This window comes from Notolepis coatsorum (assembly GCF_963971535.1).
Source record: "Notolepis coatsorum genome assembly, chromosome: 19".
NCBI classification, from domain to species: Eukaryota; Metazoa; Chordata; class Actinopteri; order Aulopiformes; family Paralepididae; genus Notolepis; species Notolepis coatsorum.
In genome coordinates, this window is record NC_140183.1 from 4,704,845 (window position 1) to 4,726,028 (window position 21,184).

Below are 21,184 nucleotides of genomic sequence, written 5' to 3' on the forward strand. Positions count from 1 at the left end.
TATGAGCTCCATTGATGCAGCATGCTCCCATCTATTCTACACCACCGTGTTCACTTGTCAAAAACTACCTGTAGGACTACCTTGTCTTCCCTACCCTGTTACCTGTTCATTCATAATGTCCGTCTGCCATATAGAGAACCAGCTGACTGTCTTGCATAATACCTGTTCATTCATAAAGTCTGTCTAATGGAACCACATGTCTCTCTCTCCTAGCTGTTCCTCATCCAGCTGCTAGTCGGTCTGACACAGCAGGTACAACGGTAACATGTTATCCTCTCCTCTTTTCTCTCTCCTCCTCTCCTCCGTATCGCTCAGATCAGATTTTTGGTAGGGCTGTCAGTTTATCGCGTTAATTAGATGAATTAATTACACAGCAATTTATCGCGTTATGAACATTTACACAAAATATTTTAATTTTTTTTATTTAATTTTTTTATTTTATAAAAAAAAATTGGTAATCATTCATTCCATAAGAACGTAGAATAAACATTTACAGAATTTTTTTTGTGGTACATTGAGGTATACTTTGGGGAACTTTGAGGTATTTTGGGGTACTTTGGGGTATTTTAGGGTACTTTGGGGTATTTTAGGGTACTTTGAGGTATTTTGGGGTACCTTGGGGTATTTTAGGGTACTTTGGGGTATTTTAGGGTACTTTGGGGTATTTTGGGGTACTTTAGGGTATTTTCTGGTACTTTGGGGTGATTAGTAGGACCCCACCTTACTGATGAAGAAGTTGAGGAACTCCTCACATTAGGGGGCGATACACCAGTACAGGGAGCAGGGGCGGGGCACGTGAATGAGGTTATCGTGGCGAAAGTATTTATTCCCAGTGTTGTGTAAAATGTTTGACAGTATGTGTTCATGTTGGTGTTGTGTAAAGTATTTGACATAATGTATTCAAGTACATGCAAGTATATGTATTCAGAGTTATCCGGTTATTTTCAAGCTTCCTATTATTCTCTCTCTCTCTCTGGCATCACACCAATCCATTCTGACCAAAATGTCGTCAATTCAACCACATACTACACAGCGAGTTGTGATTTTCTGGCAGACCCAGTTGATGGGATTAAATCCAACGGGTCAAAACCACTCAAACACACCAAGAATTTTAGCGTTGCCAAAAACACACAAAAGATATGTCCATTCTAACTCATGTTGGACTGGACTGCATTATAGCCGGGAGAGCTACAGCCAACTCGTGTGCCCGGAAAAACCACAACTCCCTCTAAAGCAGGCGTTCTCAAAGTGTGGCCCGTGGGCGTTGGACACGTTTCTGGCACCCCCCGTAATGAGGTGTTAAGGTGTCAATGCATGCATTGCGTAAAAAACTGCGCCCCCAGGGCTAAGCTGTTGTGAATATAATTCATATAAGTTATGAATGACGGCTTGTTTGAAAGCTTGCTAGGCTACTGGTTGCCTGGCAACTCATACACGACCTGCGAGAGGCCTATTCATGAGACGGATGACGTCATCATTGCAGGTACAGTACGTTAGCTGGCGATTTCAGTGATTGCCATTTTGCTAGATCTAAAGTTTGACCTTAGTTAAAGTTTTCGTTGATGGCAGCCCTCAATTCAATGTTGGATGACTAAATTGGGCCCTCAGTTATCAACTTTGAGAACCCCTATACTGCTGTAGAAACATAAGGTCTAGGTAAATATCCTGAATGATCCTTTAAAGAGTATCTTCTATCTAACAGTGTTCTCTGTCCCTCTATTTTCTTTGCTTCCCTTTTCTATTCTCTCTTTTCTATTCTCTTCCAGTGGATGATCCCCATCATTCAGAGCTCCATGAAACCACTGGAGGTACAGTAGGAGCGCCATGGCTATGATGGTTATAAATATAATATAATACAGTCCAACAGTAGGAGCATGGCTATGATGGTTATAAATATAATATAGTCCAACAGTAGGAGCATGGCTATGATGGTTATAATATAATATAGTCCAACAGTAGGAGCATGGCTATGATGGTTATAATATAATATAGTCCAACAGTAGATGCATGGCTATGATGGTTATAATAGGGAGGTGTAGTGGTTACTTCCTGGTCTATAGGGAGGTGTAGTGGTTACTTCCTGGTCTATAGGGAGGTGTAGTGGTTACTTCCTGGTCTATAGGGAGGTGTAGTGGTTACTTCCTGGTCTATAGGGAGGTGTAGTGGTTACTTCCTGGTCTATAGGGAGGTGTAGTGGTTACTTCCTGGTCTATAGGGAGGTGTAGTGGTTACTTCCTGGTCTATAGGGAGGTGTAGTGGTTACTTCCTGGTCTATAGGGAGGTGTAGTGGTTACTTCCTGGTCTATAGGGAGGTGTAGTGGTTACTTCCTGGTCTATAGGGAGGTGTAGTGGTTACTTCCTGGTCTATAGGTAGGTGTAGTGGTTACGTCATTGCTGTTTCCGGCCGGTCCACCTCGCAAAAATTGCAACGTATTTCCCCATTGTCCATTTCTAAATCGTCTTGTTTAAAACAAATAAAGCATGAACATTTGCATGGTGTACCTTTCTGTGCGTATTCATCCACAATCTATAGCTCAACATGAAAATATTCGCAATTTATCGTAAAAAGAAATCGCTGAATTTTATTTCAACCAAAAATGCTTAAACAATAATGTTAGTGATAGAAGGGAACTCATTTTGTGCAAAAATGGAAAGCTTTCCAATGTTCATGAGGCAGAATTGTTACAATAGCCGATAATCCATTTTCCCAATGATAAATCCCTACATCCCTCGCGGGCGGTCAGACTACACCTCCCTATATAATACAGTCCAACAGTAGATGCATGGCTATGTAAGGGATAATCAACAAGTACTGTAGGTGTGTGTTCAAATGGTTTTAAGGCACGATGTGGAGGTAAAAAAAGGTTTGCCTCTGCTAAGTGCCTTAAAACCATTTAACACACAAGTAGATTATTTTGCTTATACCATGGTCATTTGCCAACAATATAAAAGGAAAGTATTTGCAAATTTTTGGGTGAAAGTTTTGCACTTGTCATTGTGTGTTTTCCTTCCCGGTCGTTAGTTTTATCAAGTTGAGCCACAATTTATAACTAATAAGCTTTGACAGCTGTGCTCTTTAATGTTGCTATGGCTACAGTCTGGGTAGCGAATAAATGTAAACTTGTGCCGAACTATGTGTGCATTAAACAGTTTTAACATACACCTGCCGGCCTATCAGAAAAGAGTATTCACCCAGACCATGGTATAAGATAGTTATAGTGGGCGGCCGGGTAGCACAGCGGACTAAGCGTCTGTCCACCACAGAGACAGTGGGATCGAATCCGGCTGTGGTGCTTCCGGCTTGGTCGACCGTCCATACTGACACAATTGGCAGTGTTAGCGGGTGGGAAGCCGGCGAGGGTGGGTCCTGGTCGTTGTAAAAACAGCGACTCCTACAGATCGGTCGGGGCGCCTGCACACCTGAACATTGGGATGAGAGAAAGATGGAAAAAGAGAGTTAAAAAAAATATATATATATATATAGTTATAGTGTAGTACAGTCCAATTTACAGTACAACATAAAACAACATTATACTGTATACCAGTTTTCAATCTTTTTAGTTTGTGACCTCATAAAAACAAAACAATGCCTTTAAAAAAAATCTAGTTTCAAGTTTCTTTAATAGTTGTCATACAGAAGTACAGAATACTTTTATACAAAATGCTTCTTACTGTTACGCTCCAGAGACTGTGCTAGACAAGATAAGTATGAAATAAAATAGTATAGCATGTAAAAATAGAAGTAAAAATAGAAGTCACATACGTAGACACAGTGTTCAGTATATACATATGTACAATGTTCGATGCAGAATAGAAGTAACTGAGTTACCATACAATATACTATGCAATATACTAATATACAATACTATATAGTGCAAAGCAGAAATGGGATGAGGTACAATTTAGGTACAATTTACAGTAAGGTGTACTGAGGTATGGGTTGTAGTGCAAATCCTTTACCAATCAATATAAACAAATAAGTCAAGTTTCCTGTGTGTTGTCCTCTAGGACATGGATCTGTCTCGGATGATGGAGCGACTCCTCAGACTGGCTGTGAGTGTAAACACTGTATTATTATGTTACATTAATATAAAGCATGTTATATTTGTGTTATATTTATAATATGTTGTATTATTATGTTATATTTATAATATGTTGTATTATTTGTTATATTTATAACATGTTGTATCATTATGTTATACGTATAATATGTTGTATTATATCTTATATTTATAATGGGTTGTATCATTGTTATATGTATATGTTGCATTATATGTCATATTTATTATAAGTTGTATTATTATATCTTGTATTTATATTGTGTTGTATTATATATGTTATTTATAATATGTTGTATAATTATGTTATAATATGTTGTATTGTATGTTATATTTATAATATGTTTTCTTTTATTACGTTATATTTATAATATGTTGTAATATCATGTTATGTTTATAATTATGTTGTATTATTTATTATGTTATATGTATTATGTTGTATCATTATGTTATATGTGTAATATGTTATAAGCTGTTCATGAATGTATTCATAAATTCAATTAAATCTTTATTTATACTCGATAAATACACCTGAGTAGTTAAACTCATTCACAGTGTTGTCGAGATGTTACATTCACAAGTGTCACAGTGTGTTCATAAATATAAAGGCAATCAGAATAATTAAGAGCACATTTTAAAATACATTTAAAAAAAGATTAAAAAATGTAAATAGCAAAAGATTAAAACAGAGGTAATAATTTAAAAACAATTACATATTGTGGTGACCAGATTGGTCATTAAGGTTCTAAACTGACTCATAAATATGATCTCCCCTTCTCTCTCTCCCTCTTTATTTATATATTTACCTCCCACCTTTGGTCTCTTCCTCATTCTCTCTGTCTCTCTACCTCCCACCTTCATTATTTCTCCTCATTTTCTCTCCCTCTTTCTCTCTGTCCCACATTTGTTTTATCTCTTTTCGCCCCACATTCATTCCATCTCTCTCGCTCTCTATCTCTCTTTCTCTTTCCAGGTTCCTAACCATCTGTTGTGGTTAATATTCTTCTATTGTTTCTTCCACTCCTCCCTGAACTTCACTGCTGAACTGCTGAGCTTTGGAGACAGACAGTTCTACAGGGACTGGTGGTAAGGACTGTGTGTCTTAACATGAAATAAGACTATAAGATTACTTTATTGTCAACTTACATATCTTTTCACATACCTTCACACACAGTCCCCCACACACATATGTGTGTGTGTGTGTGTTGGACCATACCAATCTTTTTGACATGCGTGTTCCAAGTATGGGTGTAAAGGTATCCGTACCGTACCGAACCGTTTCAGTGTGTACCGTACCGTACCGAACGGCTGTGTAGTGTACCGAACGAATACAACGGTATGTTAACCACTAACGACCGCCCACCGGGGGCTGTTTTTTTCACAATCTAATATAATTATTATAATTTTTTCGTCGCTTATTAATTTCAATATAGAATATTCGTTTGACAGCCCTACAAGTACAATTAGTTACTGCACACTACATCACCCCTGAGTGGAACATGGAAAGCCAAACTTTCCCCCACTGTACCGAAAACCCGTACCGAACCTTGACTTCAAAACCGAGGTACGTACCGTACCGTGGTTTTTGTGTACCGTTACACCCCTAGTTCCAAGTCATTCTTGCCTATAAAGATTTTTGTATCAAGGTGCCCTTCTTTTTTCATAATCTTTTACCATTACTGAAAATGTTGGTAGTTGTTTTCTGAAGATTCACCACTGCCCTTGGCCTTCAGTGTTTCTGAAAATGTGTCTTAACCTCTTAACTCATTGGCTGCCAGCCATTAGACAGGCCCCGTGGTAGCACTGCCACGCTTTAAAAGATAGGAGTGCGTCACCTTGTTTGTAGAGCTATAACTATATTATAGCTATGGATACAATACTATGGCCCATTTGACATCACCTATCCATCGTTCAATATGTGAAAAATAATAAATGTTTTCATCCATACGATCCTGTGTTATCCCGTGGTGAATATAAGTATAGTTATAGCGTGGTCTGGGGATAATTCCCGAAAGGCTGAGTTATAGCCTTATACGTCAATTCTACTATAAACGTTGCCATTTCTTGCCTGTACACGCTACTATTCCCAAATCAAATCTATATCATAGGTATTATGTTTCATCATGAATGCATGAAAGGGGGGGGGGGGGGGGGTTGTTTTTTGATGCTTTGATCGTCACCAACGGCATACGTTGTGGAGCAACGTTACACACATACGTTGCGATCGAGGTGAAGACATGGTTGGATCAACGCAGGATTGATATCATATAGCCCTTACCTTCACTAGGATGTACCCCAAAAAGAATATTCCAATTATCTGATCGCGAGTCCCAGTATCGGTGAAAGATACAAGGTTTCAAAGGGTGCTCGATACCGCCGTCTAGCTGGATGCGGCCGGTTTTGCTATTTGACGATCTCAGACTCATTCCCTATGGTAACACCAAGGTCCCTGGATGAATAATGAATAAAAATATCGAAGGAAAAACGATCAAATAACGAGTATACTCGTTGTTGGCGTCCAAGCGTTGGCTCCCAATAACGAGTAAACTCGTTGTTGGCGGGGAATGAGTTAAGCCCTAGCCCTATTTTCTGAAAATCCACCTAAAAATATATACCTAATACTACTACTACCTACCTACCCAAAGTGTTAAAGAGTGTGTTATAAGATTCCCAACTATTCCTACCGCTAACTTCTAGTGAATGAAGTTCACGTATTTTGATTTGCACTGTGGTAGTGTGACCTTGTGTGACCCTCTCTTCCAGGAACGCAGAGACGGTGCCGTATTTTTGGCAGAACTGGAATATTCCGGTTCATAAGTGGTGTCTACGGTGAGTTCGCTAACAGTTACCGGTAGTTAAATACACGCTAATAGAGCTAAGCTCTAGGAGCTAACGGTTAGTTAAATACACGCTAATAGAGCTAAGCCTAGCTAAGCGCTAGGATCTAATGGTTAGTTATATGCACGCTAACACAATAAGCGCTAATGGATAGTTAAATACACATTAACACACTAGTAGCTAACGGTTAGTTAAATACACACTAACACAGAGTTATAAACACTAAGAGCTAATGGATAGTTAAAATACATGTTAACACACTAGGAGTTAATGATTAGTTAAATACAGATGTAGCCCTTAGGACGGTCTGCACTGCTGGGTGGTTTCCGGTGTATGCCGTATTAACGATCAACCAGTAGGGGCGCTCGGGTTGCACCAGGTTACTTTCGTCTCTAGGTAAAGGGGAGGGGAGAGGAAAAGAATGTGCAGTGTTCTCAGCTTGAATACACAGCGTGGATGCCGTCTAAACGTTCGTTTGGGAGAAATAAATAATAATAATGACAACAGACAAAGGATAAGTCTAACGAATTCCATATAGATCGATCGTTTTTTAACAGGAGTGCCCCTCTGGGCAGACACACATACAGTGCATGGCATATACATTGCATTTTTGAGTTCGGTAAATAAAATGCTTATTCTCTTATAATTATAATAATACATACGTAGTCTTTCATCATGTGCCAAACTATCTCAATGGGGTTCAAATTATTAGATACAGTTTACAATTTATCTCATCAAGGCCACTGGCCATGACGATATCCCCTCCAAATTCCTCACCATTCGCCAAAATGCTTGATTGTGATTGGTCAATAGCGCTTGGTTGCCCCTAACAGCGGTCAATTGTTTCTAGATAATTCACCGCTGCTATGGGCAACGCGCAATAATGACCGCTGTTAGGGGCAACAGAGCGCTATTGACCAATCACAATCAAGCATTTTGATCGCAGTCATGAAAGCTAAGCTTTACCATTATGCACAGCTGCACTACATCAGGTGCAATCAAGTCCACACACCTGCCGGCGATGACAGAGGAGCAACAGAACAACTGTGTCTGCATTTGATCTCGTCTTGTCGATGGTGTAAAATGAATTACGTATATTGTTAGTAAGTTAGCCCTGTAATAAGCGGGATAATGTATAGCTATACTCGGTCATTGTCGCAAAATATTGACCTTCACTGCGTTTAGAACACTGTCGGTCAATTATTTTGCGACAATAATCCCTTACATATCTCTTGTCGTGGAATTAACACAACATTATGCATATTTTTCACAATAAATAAAATAAGAATTTGTTCTTACTTGGTTGCCTGGGTAAATAAAGGTCAAATAAATTATAATTTTTGAAAACCGATACCGATCATTACATTTTAATGCCAATATCGGACATCCCTAAGTATGAGCCATACAGTCATACATAATGCTAACATAGAATTATTAGATTATGGGGCGGCTAGGTGGTGCAGTGGGCAAGGCGCTCACCACCAATGCCGGAGACGCTGGGTTTGAGCCCAGCTCTCCGCATTGCATTCAGCTTTGCTGGTCGTTCATACTAATACATTTGGCAGTATTAGGGGGTGGGAAGCTGATGGGTGGGGATCGGACGTTGTGGACAGCGACTCCTACAGGTCGGTTGGTGCGCCTGCACAGTAGAATCAGGAAGCGACGGGGGCGGCATCCCTCCAAAGCGCAGACCCCCGACGCTGAAAGATTGCGCTGTGCAGGTGGAAAGATGCGACGGCTGCTACCTCGAGTACCGGAGGGGACTCGTGCAATGTATGACTTCGTCCACATTACAGCCGGCTTGTGGGAGGCATGGCCAAACAGCGTTCGAGACAGGGGAGGGTAGAATTGGACGATACGAAATTGGGATGGGAGAAAAATAGAAAATGGGAGAAAAAGTAGATAAAAAAAAAATTATTAGATTATGCGGCTGGGTGGCGCAGCGGACATTGCGCTCGTCACCAACGCAAGAGACACCGGTCTCGAATCCGGCTGTCAGCGTTGCCTCCGACTTGGGCCGGACGTCATACTGACTCAATTGGCAGAGTTAGCGGGAGGGGAGTCGAAGGGTGGTAGTCTGGTCGTTGTAAACAGCGACTCCTACAGGTCGGTCAGGGCGCCTGCACAGCAAAGTCAGGAAAATGGCGGGGGCAGTGTGAGCCTCCCACACGTTACTCCTCGCCAATGAGAGTCTGCGCTGGCAGGTGAAAAGAAGTGACTGGCTGCCTCCACATGTATCGGAGGGGACATATGATGGGCTTCTATCCTCCCTACGACCGGCCAGTGGGGGGCACATGCGAGCAACGATCAGGACAGGGGAGGGAGAATTGGCACGAGAGGAAATTGGGATGGGAGAAAAATCACAGAAAAAAGGGGGAGAAAAAGTAGATAAAAAAAAAAAAAATTGGATTATATTAGATTCAAAGTTATTGTCATTATACAGCACAAGTATAGGAAAATAAGTTTCGCATCCACAATGTACAGGTGATTCAACTGTGTATAAAATGATGTGTAGTGGTAATCCGATGTATGTACATAGTATGTACAGTGATAGCATACAGGCAGTATGGTAGTAGTCATACTGGCCAGCAGCGTAACTAGCAAGCGTAGGTAAGGGATTTTATATAGTATAGTATAGATATAGTATCTACAAACATGTAAAAGGATTATTTGTAGGTAAGTACAGACAGGTGTGGATAGGTACTGTATATACAGTATACAGTGAGAATAAATATATATATATATGGTATATATACAGCATTATTGTACATGCTATCATACAGAGTTATTGGTTATTTGCAGGTATAAGTACGGTAAGTATTTATGACTGGCTCAGCCCTATCTGGTCCTCTCTAAATACAAATAAATGAAAAAAATACCTGACTGAGAGAAGAGCAAGAGAGAGAGAAACTAAGAACCAGTGAGCATGGGTGTCTCATTAACTCTTTCTGTCCGGTTGTCCCGCAGCCATTTCTACAAGCCCCTCCTGAGGAGGGGGGTCAGTAAGATGGCTAGCCAATCAGCTGTCTTCTTCCTGTCTGCTTTTTTCCACGAGGTAAGGGATGAACATGCCCACACAGAATCCTTTTTTTGTTTAAATATTTGTGTAATATTTTGGTGACAAATCTGCAGAATCTCGTTTATTCGGCTAGGTCAGGGGTCGGCAACCTGCGGCTCCGGAGCCGCATGCGGCTCTTTAGCCAATCAGCTGCGGCTCCCTGGCCCAAAAAAAATAATAATAATATGATATGATGATATGTGGTGCGAAATTTGCGAACAACGAAAAATTTTTCTTTTTATTTTATAGATTTTCCACAAATAAGGGAAGGACTCAAATAGAGCTGCATAGTTCAGGGTTTTATTTCAAAGTAGGTCTACAGATGCCAGTGTTTTTTCTCCTTTTCTGTGTTTTATTTCAAAGTAGTCTACACATGGTAGTCTTTTTTCAAAGTGGACTACTTTTTATTTTATAAATGTTCCACAAATAAGGGAAGGACTCAAATAGAGCTGCATAGTTCAGGGTTTTATTTCAAAGTCGGTCTACAGACACCAGTGTTTTGTCTCCTCTTCTGTGTTTTATTTACAGGTAAAAACAGCAATAAAAAGTCACAATTTTTCTTTTTGTTGCTTTATAATTCCATTAATGCAACAAACTGTGTGTTATAAGTATAAAGTATAATAAATCGCAAATTACTTTGGGTATGCAATTGTCAGGCGTTTTATGCTAAATGTGGCGTATGCTTAGGGATATATAAAACGTTACTGTTATCTTCATTTTAAGGGTAAATGGGTTGTGCGGCTCCCTGAGCATTTTATTTTGTGGGGAAAAGTGGCTCTTTTGATAGTAAAGGTTGCTGACCCCTGGGCTAGGTTATTAGTTGTTATCCACTCTAGGGACCTCAAACTGCATTCACAGCTGTTGATGTTAGGGCAATGTTGCATAGTGTAACACCACCTTTATATCTTATGTTGATGTTATATGTTGATGTTGTATGCTGAAAGACAGTATATTGAATGCAAAGGTATGTTGAAGTTGTATGCTGAAGTTACAGTATATGCTGATGATGTTATACAGTATGTTGATGTTAAACTATGTTGTCCTGTCTGTTGGCAGTATTTGGTGAGTGTTCCTCTCCGGATGTTCAGGCTTTGGGCCTTCATGGGCATGATGGCTCAGGTGAGTCGCATACATGACACTACTGCTTCTTACCATGTATAATACAGAATAACGTAGCTGCTGAATATTTCACATAATATGAAACATTGAAATTACATGACAGAAAACACAATCCTCTGGTCTCACTTGATCTCAGACTTCTTCCTGGTGTGGTCACATTGTGTCCTCCTCATAAGCATTCTGTTGATTTGTTTGATGACTCAAGAATGGTCTTTAATCTGCGATTCGATGGACTTTAAAAAAAAAAAAAAAATACAAAACTGGGGTGGAACGGTTCACAAAATCCACGGTTCGGTTCGTATCACGGTCTTGGCGTCATGGTGTTCGGTTCGTATCACGGTCTTGGCGTCATGGTGTTCGGTTCGTATCACGGTCTTGGCGTCATGGTGTTCGGTTCGTATCACGGTCTTGGCGTCATGGTGTTCGGTTCGTATCACGGTCTTGGCGTCATGGTGTTCGGTTCGTATCACGGTCTTGGCGTCATGGTGTTCGGTTCGTATCACGGTCTTGGCGTCATGGTGTTCGGTTCGTATCACGGTCTTGGCGTCATGGTGTTCGGTTCGTATCACGGTCTTGGCGTCATGGTGTTCGGTTCGTATCACGGTCTTGGCGTCATGGTGTTCGGTTCGTATCACGGTCTTGGCGTCATGGTGTTCGGTTCGTATCACGGTCTTGGCGTCATGGTGTTCGGTTCGTATCACGGTCTTGGCGTCATGGTTTTCGGTTCGGTTCAGTATACGTTGTTTTTTTATTTAACACCAAAAATAAGATATATAGCCTAAAAAGAATCCAACTTTTCAGTTATTCTCAAGGATGTAGTCATGCAAAAACTGAAAGAATGAGGCAGTTTGACATCAGGCACATGCTTTTGACAGTGACGGTTAGAGCTAGGAGATATGTTGGTACAGCAAGAGGGGAGGCATTGCCGATTTAAACATGCTTCTCATTTATTTGGTAAAAAAAAAAGTTTACAGCGGTTTGCCTTAAATAATGTTTGGCACACAAAGACCGAACTGACTGAAAAATATAGGCAACATGTAGTGCAAACAAACAAAATAATTAAACCTTTCCATTTTTGTGGCCACATTATAGACAAAGGCCATCAACATAAAGTATGAATAATGCTCAACCAGCACTAGACTTTCTTATCAAAAAGGAAAAGTCACAGAAAAGATGATTTAGGGTTTTAAATAAGGACGTTTATGGGGTTTCTTGTATTAATAATAATTTGCACTAAGGAATGTTGTAACTGTTATGAAAAAAATAAAAAGGGAGATGTTACAAGGGAATGGGGCATCTTATATAAACCCCCCCCCCCCCACAGTGGTGTGTGGATTTGGTACGTCCCAGCAGCAGGGACCAGGATGTAAACTATGATGTCGTGTTATGGGTTGGCAATACAGACGCACAGTTGACACACACACGCTCTAGTCTCCTGGCTCGTTATTGAACACAAACAGTTATCTTTGAACCTCTGTTGTCAAGCCTCGTCAATATACCCCCCTTCCCCACGAATGGAACTGGTGTCGTGGAGTCACTTCGCTCTGAGCGTTTCCACGGTTAGCTCGCGGCTAAAGTTAGTTAGCTTGTGGCTAACGTAAAGCTAGCCTAGCTCGAGGCTAACGTTATGTAAGGCATAATGTATAGCTACGAGGTCATTATCGCAAAATAAATGACCGACACAGAGTTTAGAATACAGAGGCGCCTCGCCGAGGTGTTCTAAACGTAGTGAAGGTCAATTATTTTGCGACAATGACAGAGTATAGCTATACATTATCCCGCTTATTACATGGCTAACTTACCGGTACTAACAATATACCTAATTCATTTTACACCATCGACAAGACGAGATCAAATGCAGACGCAGTTGTTCTGTGGCTCCGCACTGTCATCGCCGGCAGCCGGCTGGTGTTTCTGATTGCACTGATGCAGTGTGTGTCAGTGGGCTTGATTGCTCCAGCTGCGAACAGCGGTCATTATTGCTCGGCAGAGGTCCGTTATCGAGTAATAACGGACCTCTGCCGAGCGCTATTGACCAATCACAATCAAGCATTTCCGCGAATGTTAAAACGCCATGTAATAAAACCGAACAATACACACATGCCCCCGAACCGCGGAGGTCGTACCGAACGGTGTACGGTTCGAATGCGTACCTTTCCACCCCAAACACCTTACGTTACTTTTTGCATTGATGGCCCCGGTGGTAATGTAACCTCTAACCCATGATATTCTATTTACTTTTCATTTATTTACTTATAGCTCCCGTTGGCCTGGTTCGTGAGTCGTTTCCTGCATGGTGAATATGGCAACGCAGCGGTCTGGATCTCTCTGATCATCGGTCAGCCCTTTGCCATACTGATGTACGTCCACGACTACTATGTCATCCACAACAGACAGGAGACTGACTGATATACACACACAGACACACAGAGACCTCTACTACTGGGACATTTATTTCATTACATTTGTATTTAATCACAATAGATTGTCTCATCAGGCATCAATTAAACATAAAGCAACTTCAGACTGGGGCGAAATGGTTGTTTATTAAGAATTTTAAACTGGTCAATGGATACTAATGCATTGAGTTTTAAAGTACATTGTAGGATGCCGTGGGACACAGACGCTAAAGGCAGATCTCACAGGTTCAGTGCTAACCTCGGGGGGCTAGAAGTTTAAGCCAATCATTGAAGCGAGTATGATATGGTCCAGAGGTCCAGTTCAATCATGCAGTGATATAAGGGGGAAGATGTCCAACAATGGCTTCATAATATAGAAACGGATGCATATCATCCAACCTTGTTGTACAGTGATGAGGACCTTAACTATTACAGATAATGAATCTGAGGACAGAATCTAAGGGCTTAAAACAGTGGTTTCTCAAACTGTGGTACGCGTACCACTAGTGGTACTGCTGGTGGTACTTGAAAACATTTTTCTTTTTTTTTGCAGTCAGGCCACTGAACTTAGAAGCAGGCCAGGCCATTGTTTCTTCACCCATGATCATAACCATTTGTTTTTTTAGATTTTTTTGTAATGTCAGATAAAAAATGAAATACTCCCACTTTTCTGAAAAGAGTTGGTGTTAAATCTGACATTACAAAAAATCCATCAAAATCTGTGTTGTTGCTAATTATTGACACATGCCTAGCCTGTAATACCCCCCCCCCCCCCCCCCCCCCCAGAAAATGTACTTTGCATTTGATATATTGAAAATATTTTACTTTCTTTGTGTTTTTTTTTTTTTTTTACAATAATTTGTGATGCCATCACACAAACTGGCATTTAAAGGGTAAACATTCAAAAATGTATTGAATATGTGTTTTCTTTTATTTTTTACAATAATTTGTGATGCCCATCACAAACACTGGCATTTAAAGGGTAAACATTCAAAAATGTATTGAATATGTGTTTTCTTTTATTTTTTTACAATAATTTGTGATGCCCATCACAAACACTGGCATTTAAAGGGTAAACATTCAAAAATTCCTGCACCAGAATGCAGGAAATTAAGTTTTTGTAACAAAATAATTGTGTGTGTGTGTGTGTGTGTGTGTGTGTGTGTGTGTGTGTGTGTGTGTGTGTGTGTGTGTGTGTGTGTGTGTGTGTGTGTGTGTGTGTGTGTGTGTGTGTGTGTGTGTGTGTGTGTGTGTGTGTGTGTGTGTGTGTGTGTGTGTGTGTGTGTGTGTGTGTGTGTGTGTGTGAGAGAGAGAAGGACAATTGCTTGCTGTGAGAGAGAGGGAGAGGTAGAGAGAGAATTAAGTACATTTGCTGAAATACAGTTCTTAATTTTCTCACTTGCTATGTGAGAATGTTAGTTATTATGTTCTCAGTGCCCCTTGCATTGTATGAGTTGTGTGGAAGCGTTTGCTAGTTCTAGTGCTATCCCTTTGTACATTGTGGCAGTGTCTGACAAAAGTTAACAATAAATAATGGTATTAGGAATACATTTGCCTCCTGCGTGAACTGTGCATAGCTGAATAGACTGTATTTTAACGTCGGTCATATGGTGGTACTTGGAGAGCCAGCTACGTTCTCAGGTGGTACTTGGTGTAAAACGTTTGAGAACCACTGGCTTAAAAGATTCAGGACAATGAAAAGTGTTTTTTAATCTTGTTGCATTTTCTTTAACAAAAGGTATGTTGATGTAAGATTATTACCCAGCATGTTAGAGCTGTTGTGAAAATAATGACTAAATCCCTTTGATGTAAAAAAAAAATTAAACAATCCCCCTGGAAATCAACTAAATCAGACCATTTCAGATATCCAATATGCTTCCTTGAATATATTGCATAATGTACTCTGGCTACTTTAATTGGCCCATCAGTCACATCTAGCTGAATGGTGTAACTCTATTCCTAAAAATAAAGCATCTATAGTGTTTAGTGAACAGAACTACTGGGAGTTGGCTGTACTCAAGAGAGGTAAAACACTTATAACAAATACATCTAAAGCTGAAAGAATGATACTTATGACATTAACAGTCCACAATAAGCAGTGTATGACTGAATTAAACAACACTGTACTGGATATTTAAGAGTGGAGCAGCAGCATGTCTATAAACCACATTTCCATAATCCAAGACTGATAGGAAAACTGCTTCAACGACACTTTTCTGCATTATACATACAGTATAATGTCACACAAACGCAAATTATGGACACAAATTAAGAAAGGGGTGAACTGATTTATTCAAGTAAGAAATCGTTGAGAAAACACTGAGCTCAGGACTGTATATCAAAAGAGCAAACATGGCAGCTGAATGGCAACATGCAGCCCATGAGCAACGGGAACAGTGCCTTCGCCACGTGGTAAATGGACTGTATTTATATAGCACTTTTTTTATCCAAAGCACTTTACAACTCATGCCTCACGTTCACTCACACAGTCACACACCAACGGCTAAGTTACCTGGTGGTGGCCTAGAGGATTAAACCCAACTCATATCGCTGCACTATAAACCTGGGGAGTGAGGTTCCACCTGTGATTTTTCCCCAATGTAACCACCCATTGAAGAAACTACTGTATTAAGTACTTGTAACAAAGGTAGCAGATTAGGGTAGGTGGTGCAACATGGTTGTACAATTAATCAAACACACATACCGTAGTCAAATAGCTGAAGCTCCCCACTGGACAATGGAACAGAAATGTCTAAAAACAACATAATCATACTGGCTCCCATTGGAGCACCTAACTACCTTAGTGAAGGCCAGTCCCTAAATAGGCCGGGCCGCTGTCCTTCTTACATGGTTCCAACTCCCAGTTTAGCGTGTCCTTCCTTTCAGCAGGTGAGGTGTCTCCAAGCGCTTTCCCTCTTCCCTCCAAGACACTCCGAGGGTATTGTCCATCCTCTTTGAGAGGCATGCTAATCACTTAATTGTGAGACAGCTATGGGTGTGGGTGTGTGTGAAGCTGTCATAGTCCTCTTCTCTCCACTGGGAGGAGCCAACGGCCATCAACCACATGCCCTTCGGCCCCTTACAGCCAAACCATATTGTGTAGGTTCATAATCTTTGACAGAGGTATAGATCATTTAATTATTATAATGTTACAACCAATGAATGTAAATGTTTTAACTTAATCTTTGAGAAAATATAATATAGACAAAATTATTTGATATTGTAATTTTTACAATACTATACAGTTTTTTCCATGGTACAGTAACTACTACAGTACTCTGCAACCAATCACAAGAGCACAACTACTTTGATGTTTTTCATTCCGGGTCATTCTCCCTACTTTTCGTGGTATTCACTGTCATCATCCATGATGTCGAAATACTTCCCAAAGGTCAGTGAATACCACGATCACAACACCAGAGGGAGCTCCACAAATCATGTTCAACCCATATTAGGCTCAAACAAGGGACTAAACACGTTTCGCAATTATGCCACAACAATGTGGAACGCCCCATCGGCGTATTTAGACCACTTTTACCCGCGGGAATCCAGAAAAGATGTCATCCTCTACTCTACTCTACCATAAGAAAAAAACTCACGTTCCTTCTGTATTCAATTTAATTTAATTTGAGAATCTAATCAAATTCAATAACCTTTTTTTATTATGGTAGAGTAGAGTAGAGGATGACATATTTTCGGAATTCCCGCGGGAATCCCGAAAAGATGTCATCCTCTAGTCTGCATCCCCTTAACCCTTTCACTTCCACATGACAGAAGGTTAACCCTTTACTATCACACAACCGACGGTAACCGGCTGTTGTGTGCCAGTGAAAGGGTTAACCTTTACTTCTGTGTATTGTCTCAGTGAAAGGGTTAACCGTTTGGTAGTGCGGCAGTGAAAGAGTTAACAATTGTGTGTATTGAGGCATACTGTATTGTACCCATTCTGCAATCTGTTAATAAAATGTTCAATCAATCAATCAATCATTGTTTTCATTGTAGCCATGAATAAAATGTTCAAAACATGAAAACGACGGTGTTTGAAAACAAACAAGTCAGGTAATCATGAGTATATAATTCCAATATGTGTGTTGTGTCTGTTTTGGTTTGTTAACATCATCCTCTCAGCTCTGCAGCGTTCACTCGAGATTGGTCTTCAAATGCTGAGGCATATGGGTAATGGGTGCTGTAGTAGTTACCATGGAAACGAGTAGATTCAATTGCATTAGGTACACAGTCTTGTACCCATGACTTTTTTTCAAGGGGAAAAAAAACAGATCTGCTCAACTCTGCTCCCAGTCTAATGTTAGACCATAAAAGACCATAGGCAAAGATTTTCCTGGAACCAGGCGCGTCTTAAAACTATCATGGAACTCTGCAGGTCCATAGGATACACACTAGGGGGATCCCCTGGGGGATGTCCTCTTCATTTTATTTTTAGCTCTGGGGAGGACAAAGAATTGTATTATTAGGCAGAAATGAGGGCATAGAGTTTTATTATTAGACAGTAGGGAGGACATAGAGGTGTATTATTAGTAGGGCTGTCAAAGTTAATGCTTTAACGTTGGAGATTAATTTAAATTGTTTAAAGCATTAAAATAAATTAATCTATGGAGTGAAAAATCTTCAAGTTTAGCACCGCCGCCGCGGATATAAGGAGGTCTAGCTTGATGGTTTTGTTGAACATTTGTATTTCACAGGAGAGAAACTGTATTCAAAGAAAGCTATTATAATAGTCTTTGAATCTAAATATACTTTCTTTGTGTTGATTTTACATTAATTCCATGATTTTACTCAAGTAAATATCTTTTACAAGCTTCGGTCTAAGTAGAAAAATGCTATTTTTAATCTAGATTAATTACAGAAAATTGTGAGATTAATTAGTTAATTTCTTTTATCTATTGACGGCACTAATTATTAGACAAGGGAGGGCATATAGTGTTTTATTATTAGACAGAATGGAGGGCATATAGTTTTATTATTAGACAGAAGGGAGGGCATATAGTTTCATTATTAGACAGAAGTGAGGGCATATAGTTTTATTATTAGGAGTGCGGGCATGGCGAGTTTTATTAGACAGAAGTGAGGGCATGGAGAGTTTTATTAGACGGAAGTGAGGGCATGGCGAGTTTTATTAGACAGAAGTGAGGGCATGGAGAGTTTTATTAGACAGAAGTGAGGGCATGGAGAGTTTTATTAGACAGAAGTGAGGGCATGGAGAGTTTTAATAATAATAATAGATTGAATTTGTAATGCACTTTTTGTTCGCTGGGATCCCAAAGTGCTACACTACAGGGTTAAAACATAGTTAAACATTTTTAATAGTTATTAGTAAAACAAATAAAATACAGAATAAAAATAAGATTAAAATAGAACATAGTTAATTAAAAACATAGTATAAACAGAAAATTTAAAAACAACAGCACAAGAAAATTAAAAATTAAAAGCTAACAGTCAAAGGCCTTTTTGAACAGATAGGTGTTCAGGCCAGCTTTAAAAGAGTCCAGGCTCTGTGGTGCCCTCAGCTGGATGGGGAGGCTGTTCCACAGGCGTGGTGCAGCCGTGCAGAAGGCTCGGTCACCCATGGTGCAGAGCCGGGTATTGGGGACCTGAAGGAGCAGGCTACCTGCAGATCTGAGGGTGCGGGTGGAGGATTGTGGAGTGATGAGTTCCTGAAGGTAGAGGGGTGCGTGTCCGTTTATGCAGTTATGGGTGAGCATCAGGATTTTGTAATTGATCCGGGTTGAGACTGGGAGCCAGTGTAGTGAGTGGAGGATGGGGGTTATGTGATCGTGTTTACGGACTCTCATCAGGATCCTGGCAGCGCTGTTCTGGATGTATTGCAGCTTTTGGATGCTCTTGCCAGGAATCCCGATGAAGAGGCCGTTACAGTAGTCCAGTCTTGAGGAGATAAAGGCATGGACAAGCTTCTCTGCATCTGACAGGGTTAGAATGGGACGGAGTTTTGATATATTTTTTAGGTGATAGAATGAGGTCTTGCAGATGTGTTTTATGTGGATGTTGAAGGTCAGGTGGGGGTCAAATCGAACCCCCAGATTTGTGACTGAGGGGGATTACCTGGCCGTCAAAGGTGAGATGTGATATGGATGAAGACTGAACCTGGTGGGGGGTGCCAATTAGAAGTGCCTCGGTTTTTTTGCCGTTTAGTTGGAGGAAGTTGCTGTTCATCCATGCCTTTATCTCCCCAAGACGGGTGGTGAGGCATGACAGAGCTGCAGAAGGGGTTTGGGGCCGTTTTTATGTAGAGTTGTGTGTCATCGGCATAACAGTGGAAGGACATTAATTTAATAATTTAGGACCTGCTCAGAGGTCATCAATCGGCACACATGCGATGCATGCATGCAATTCGTATCTGCGATTAACCCATCCCGTCGTCCTTCCCCCCCCAAGGGCAGCCGGGAGCAGACAGGCGTCAACGTGAGCCGCGCCAGGGGACCAATCCAAGTGCTCCTGTCTGTCTTCGTCAAGGACGCCACAGCGTTAGCGATCTATTGTTGTGCATGTTTTTCCATTGGGTTTATCTTATCGGGGGGGAAACCCTTGCGAGCACGGGGAGAACATGCAAACTCCACACAGAAAGGCCTGGGAGATACCCCACCTGGGTAACTGGCATCATGGAAACCTGGTCCCCAAGCGGGAATCGAACCCTGGACCTTCTTGCTGTGAGGCGACAGTGTTAACCACTACACCACCGTGCCACCATAATTCACATTCCATGTCTGCCGATGACACGACCGAGGGGGAGCATGTAGGTGATGAATAGGATGGGACCAAGAACCGACCCCTGCGGAACACCACAGGTGACATCGAGCAGAAGTTAGGGCATATAGTTTTATTATTAGAAGTGCGGGCATGGATAGTTTTATTATTAGACAGAAGTGAGGGCATGGAGAGTTTTATTATTAGACAGAAGTGAGGGCATAGAGAGTGTTATTATTAAACAATAGACAGAGTTTTTGTATCTTCTTTAATGCATTGTGTTTCCTCCCCCCACGTTATCCACACATTCATCAACACGCTCTGGTGTGCGTCCTGCGCGCCTCACCATCTGGGAAGCCGCCTGTGGCTAGTATTACAAAACGAGGCACTACCATTTTTTAAACAATAGACCGCGAAGGGATGCAAGCTGAGATTTTCACAAATGGGACAGAATCAGAAGCCTAAGGTTTTCTGACATGCGTGTGGAATAAGGACTCCCAACAGGAATTGCCTGCTGCTGCATGGTTCAAGTGTTTCCCGTGTCTGCCTACTTCATGTGGTTATACCTACATTGTGTGATTGATGAGAAGTCACGGCATGTTTACCTTTTTCATACTAATAAAATGTGTACCATAATTTGTTTTTAACAATGCCCTAATACAGATATTGCCAATTTGCTCGTCCCTTGCTCTCCAAAGTGACTGTTGCCTTTACATTTAATCATTTAGCTGACGTTGAGGGTAAGTGGCATTGTTCGTCAATCAGTGTCGAACTTGAGTGTTACACTCAGTTCATAGTAGTATAGACATACTGTATTAGCATTGTTAGTCGGGCGGTTAAGCAAACTAATTGTGCATTTTATGAAAGAAGCATGAAACTTTCAGCATATCGTCTACATACCCCAAGGTTTGATTTCAGACGTGGAAACACTTTCAGGCTGGCTGACCTCTGGTGACCTTGAGGGGTCATTGACCTCAGCATTGCATTTTTCC

At 40.8% G+C, this 21,184-nt stretch overlaps 2 protein-coding genes across 3 annotated transcripts in view; both read left to right on the plus strand.

Annotated features, from left to right (window-relative positions):
- dgat1b (diacylglycerol O-acyltransferase 1b) overlaps window positions 1-14,234 on the plus strand; it is a 59,079-nt gene extending 44,845 nt beyond the window's left edge. For both annotated transcript variants that reach the window (XM_084336066.1, XM_084336067.1), the window contains 8 exons: window positions 214-252; window positions 1,767-1,808; window positions 4,009-4,053; window positions 5,032-5,144; window positions 6,822-6,887; window positions 9,864-9,951; window positions 11,011-11,073; window positions 13,333-14,234. In XM_084336066.1, coding sequence (XP_084192192.1) covers window positions 214-252; window positions 1,767-1,808; window positions 4,009-4,053; window positions 5,032-5,144; window positions 6,822-6,887; window positions 9,864-9,951; window positions 11,011-11,073; window positions 13,333-13,482 — 606 coding nt within the window. In that variant the 3' untranslated portion in view covers window positions 13,483-14,234. The remainder of the gene's footprint in view (window positions 1-213; window positions 253-1,766; window positions 1,809-4,008; window positions 4,054-5,031; window positions 5,145-6,821; window positions 6,888-9,863; window positions 9,952-11,010; window positions 11,074-13,332) is intronic.
- LOC311246683 (putative 2-ketogluconate reductase) overlaps window positions 13,351-21,184 on the plus strand; it is a 28,679-nt gene continuing 20,845 nt past the window's right edge. The window contains exon 1 of the mRNA XM_084336887.1: window positions 13,351-13,433. The gene's annotated coding sequence lies outside the window, so the exon portion shown is untranslated. The remainder of the gene's footprint in view (window positions 13,434-21,184) is intronic.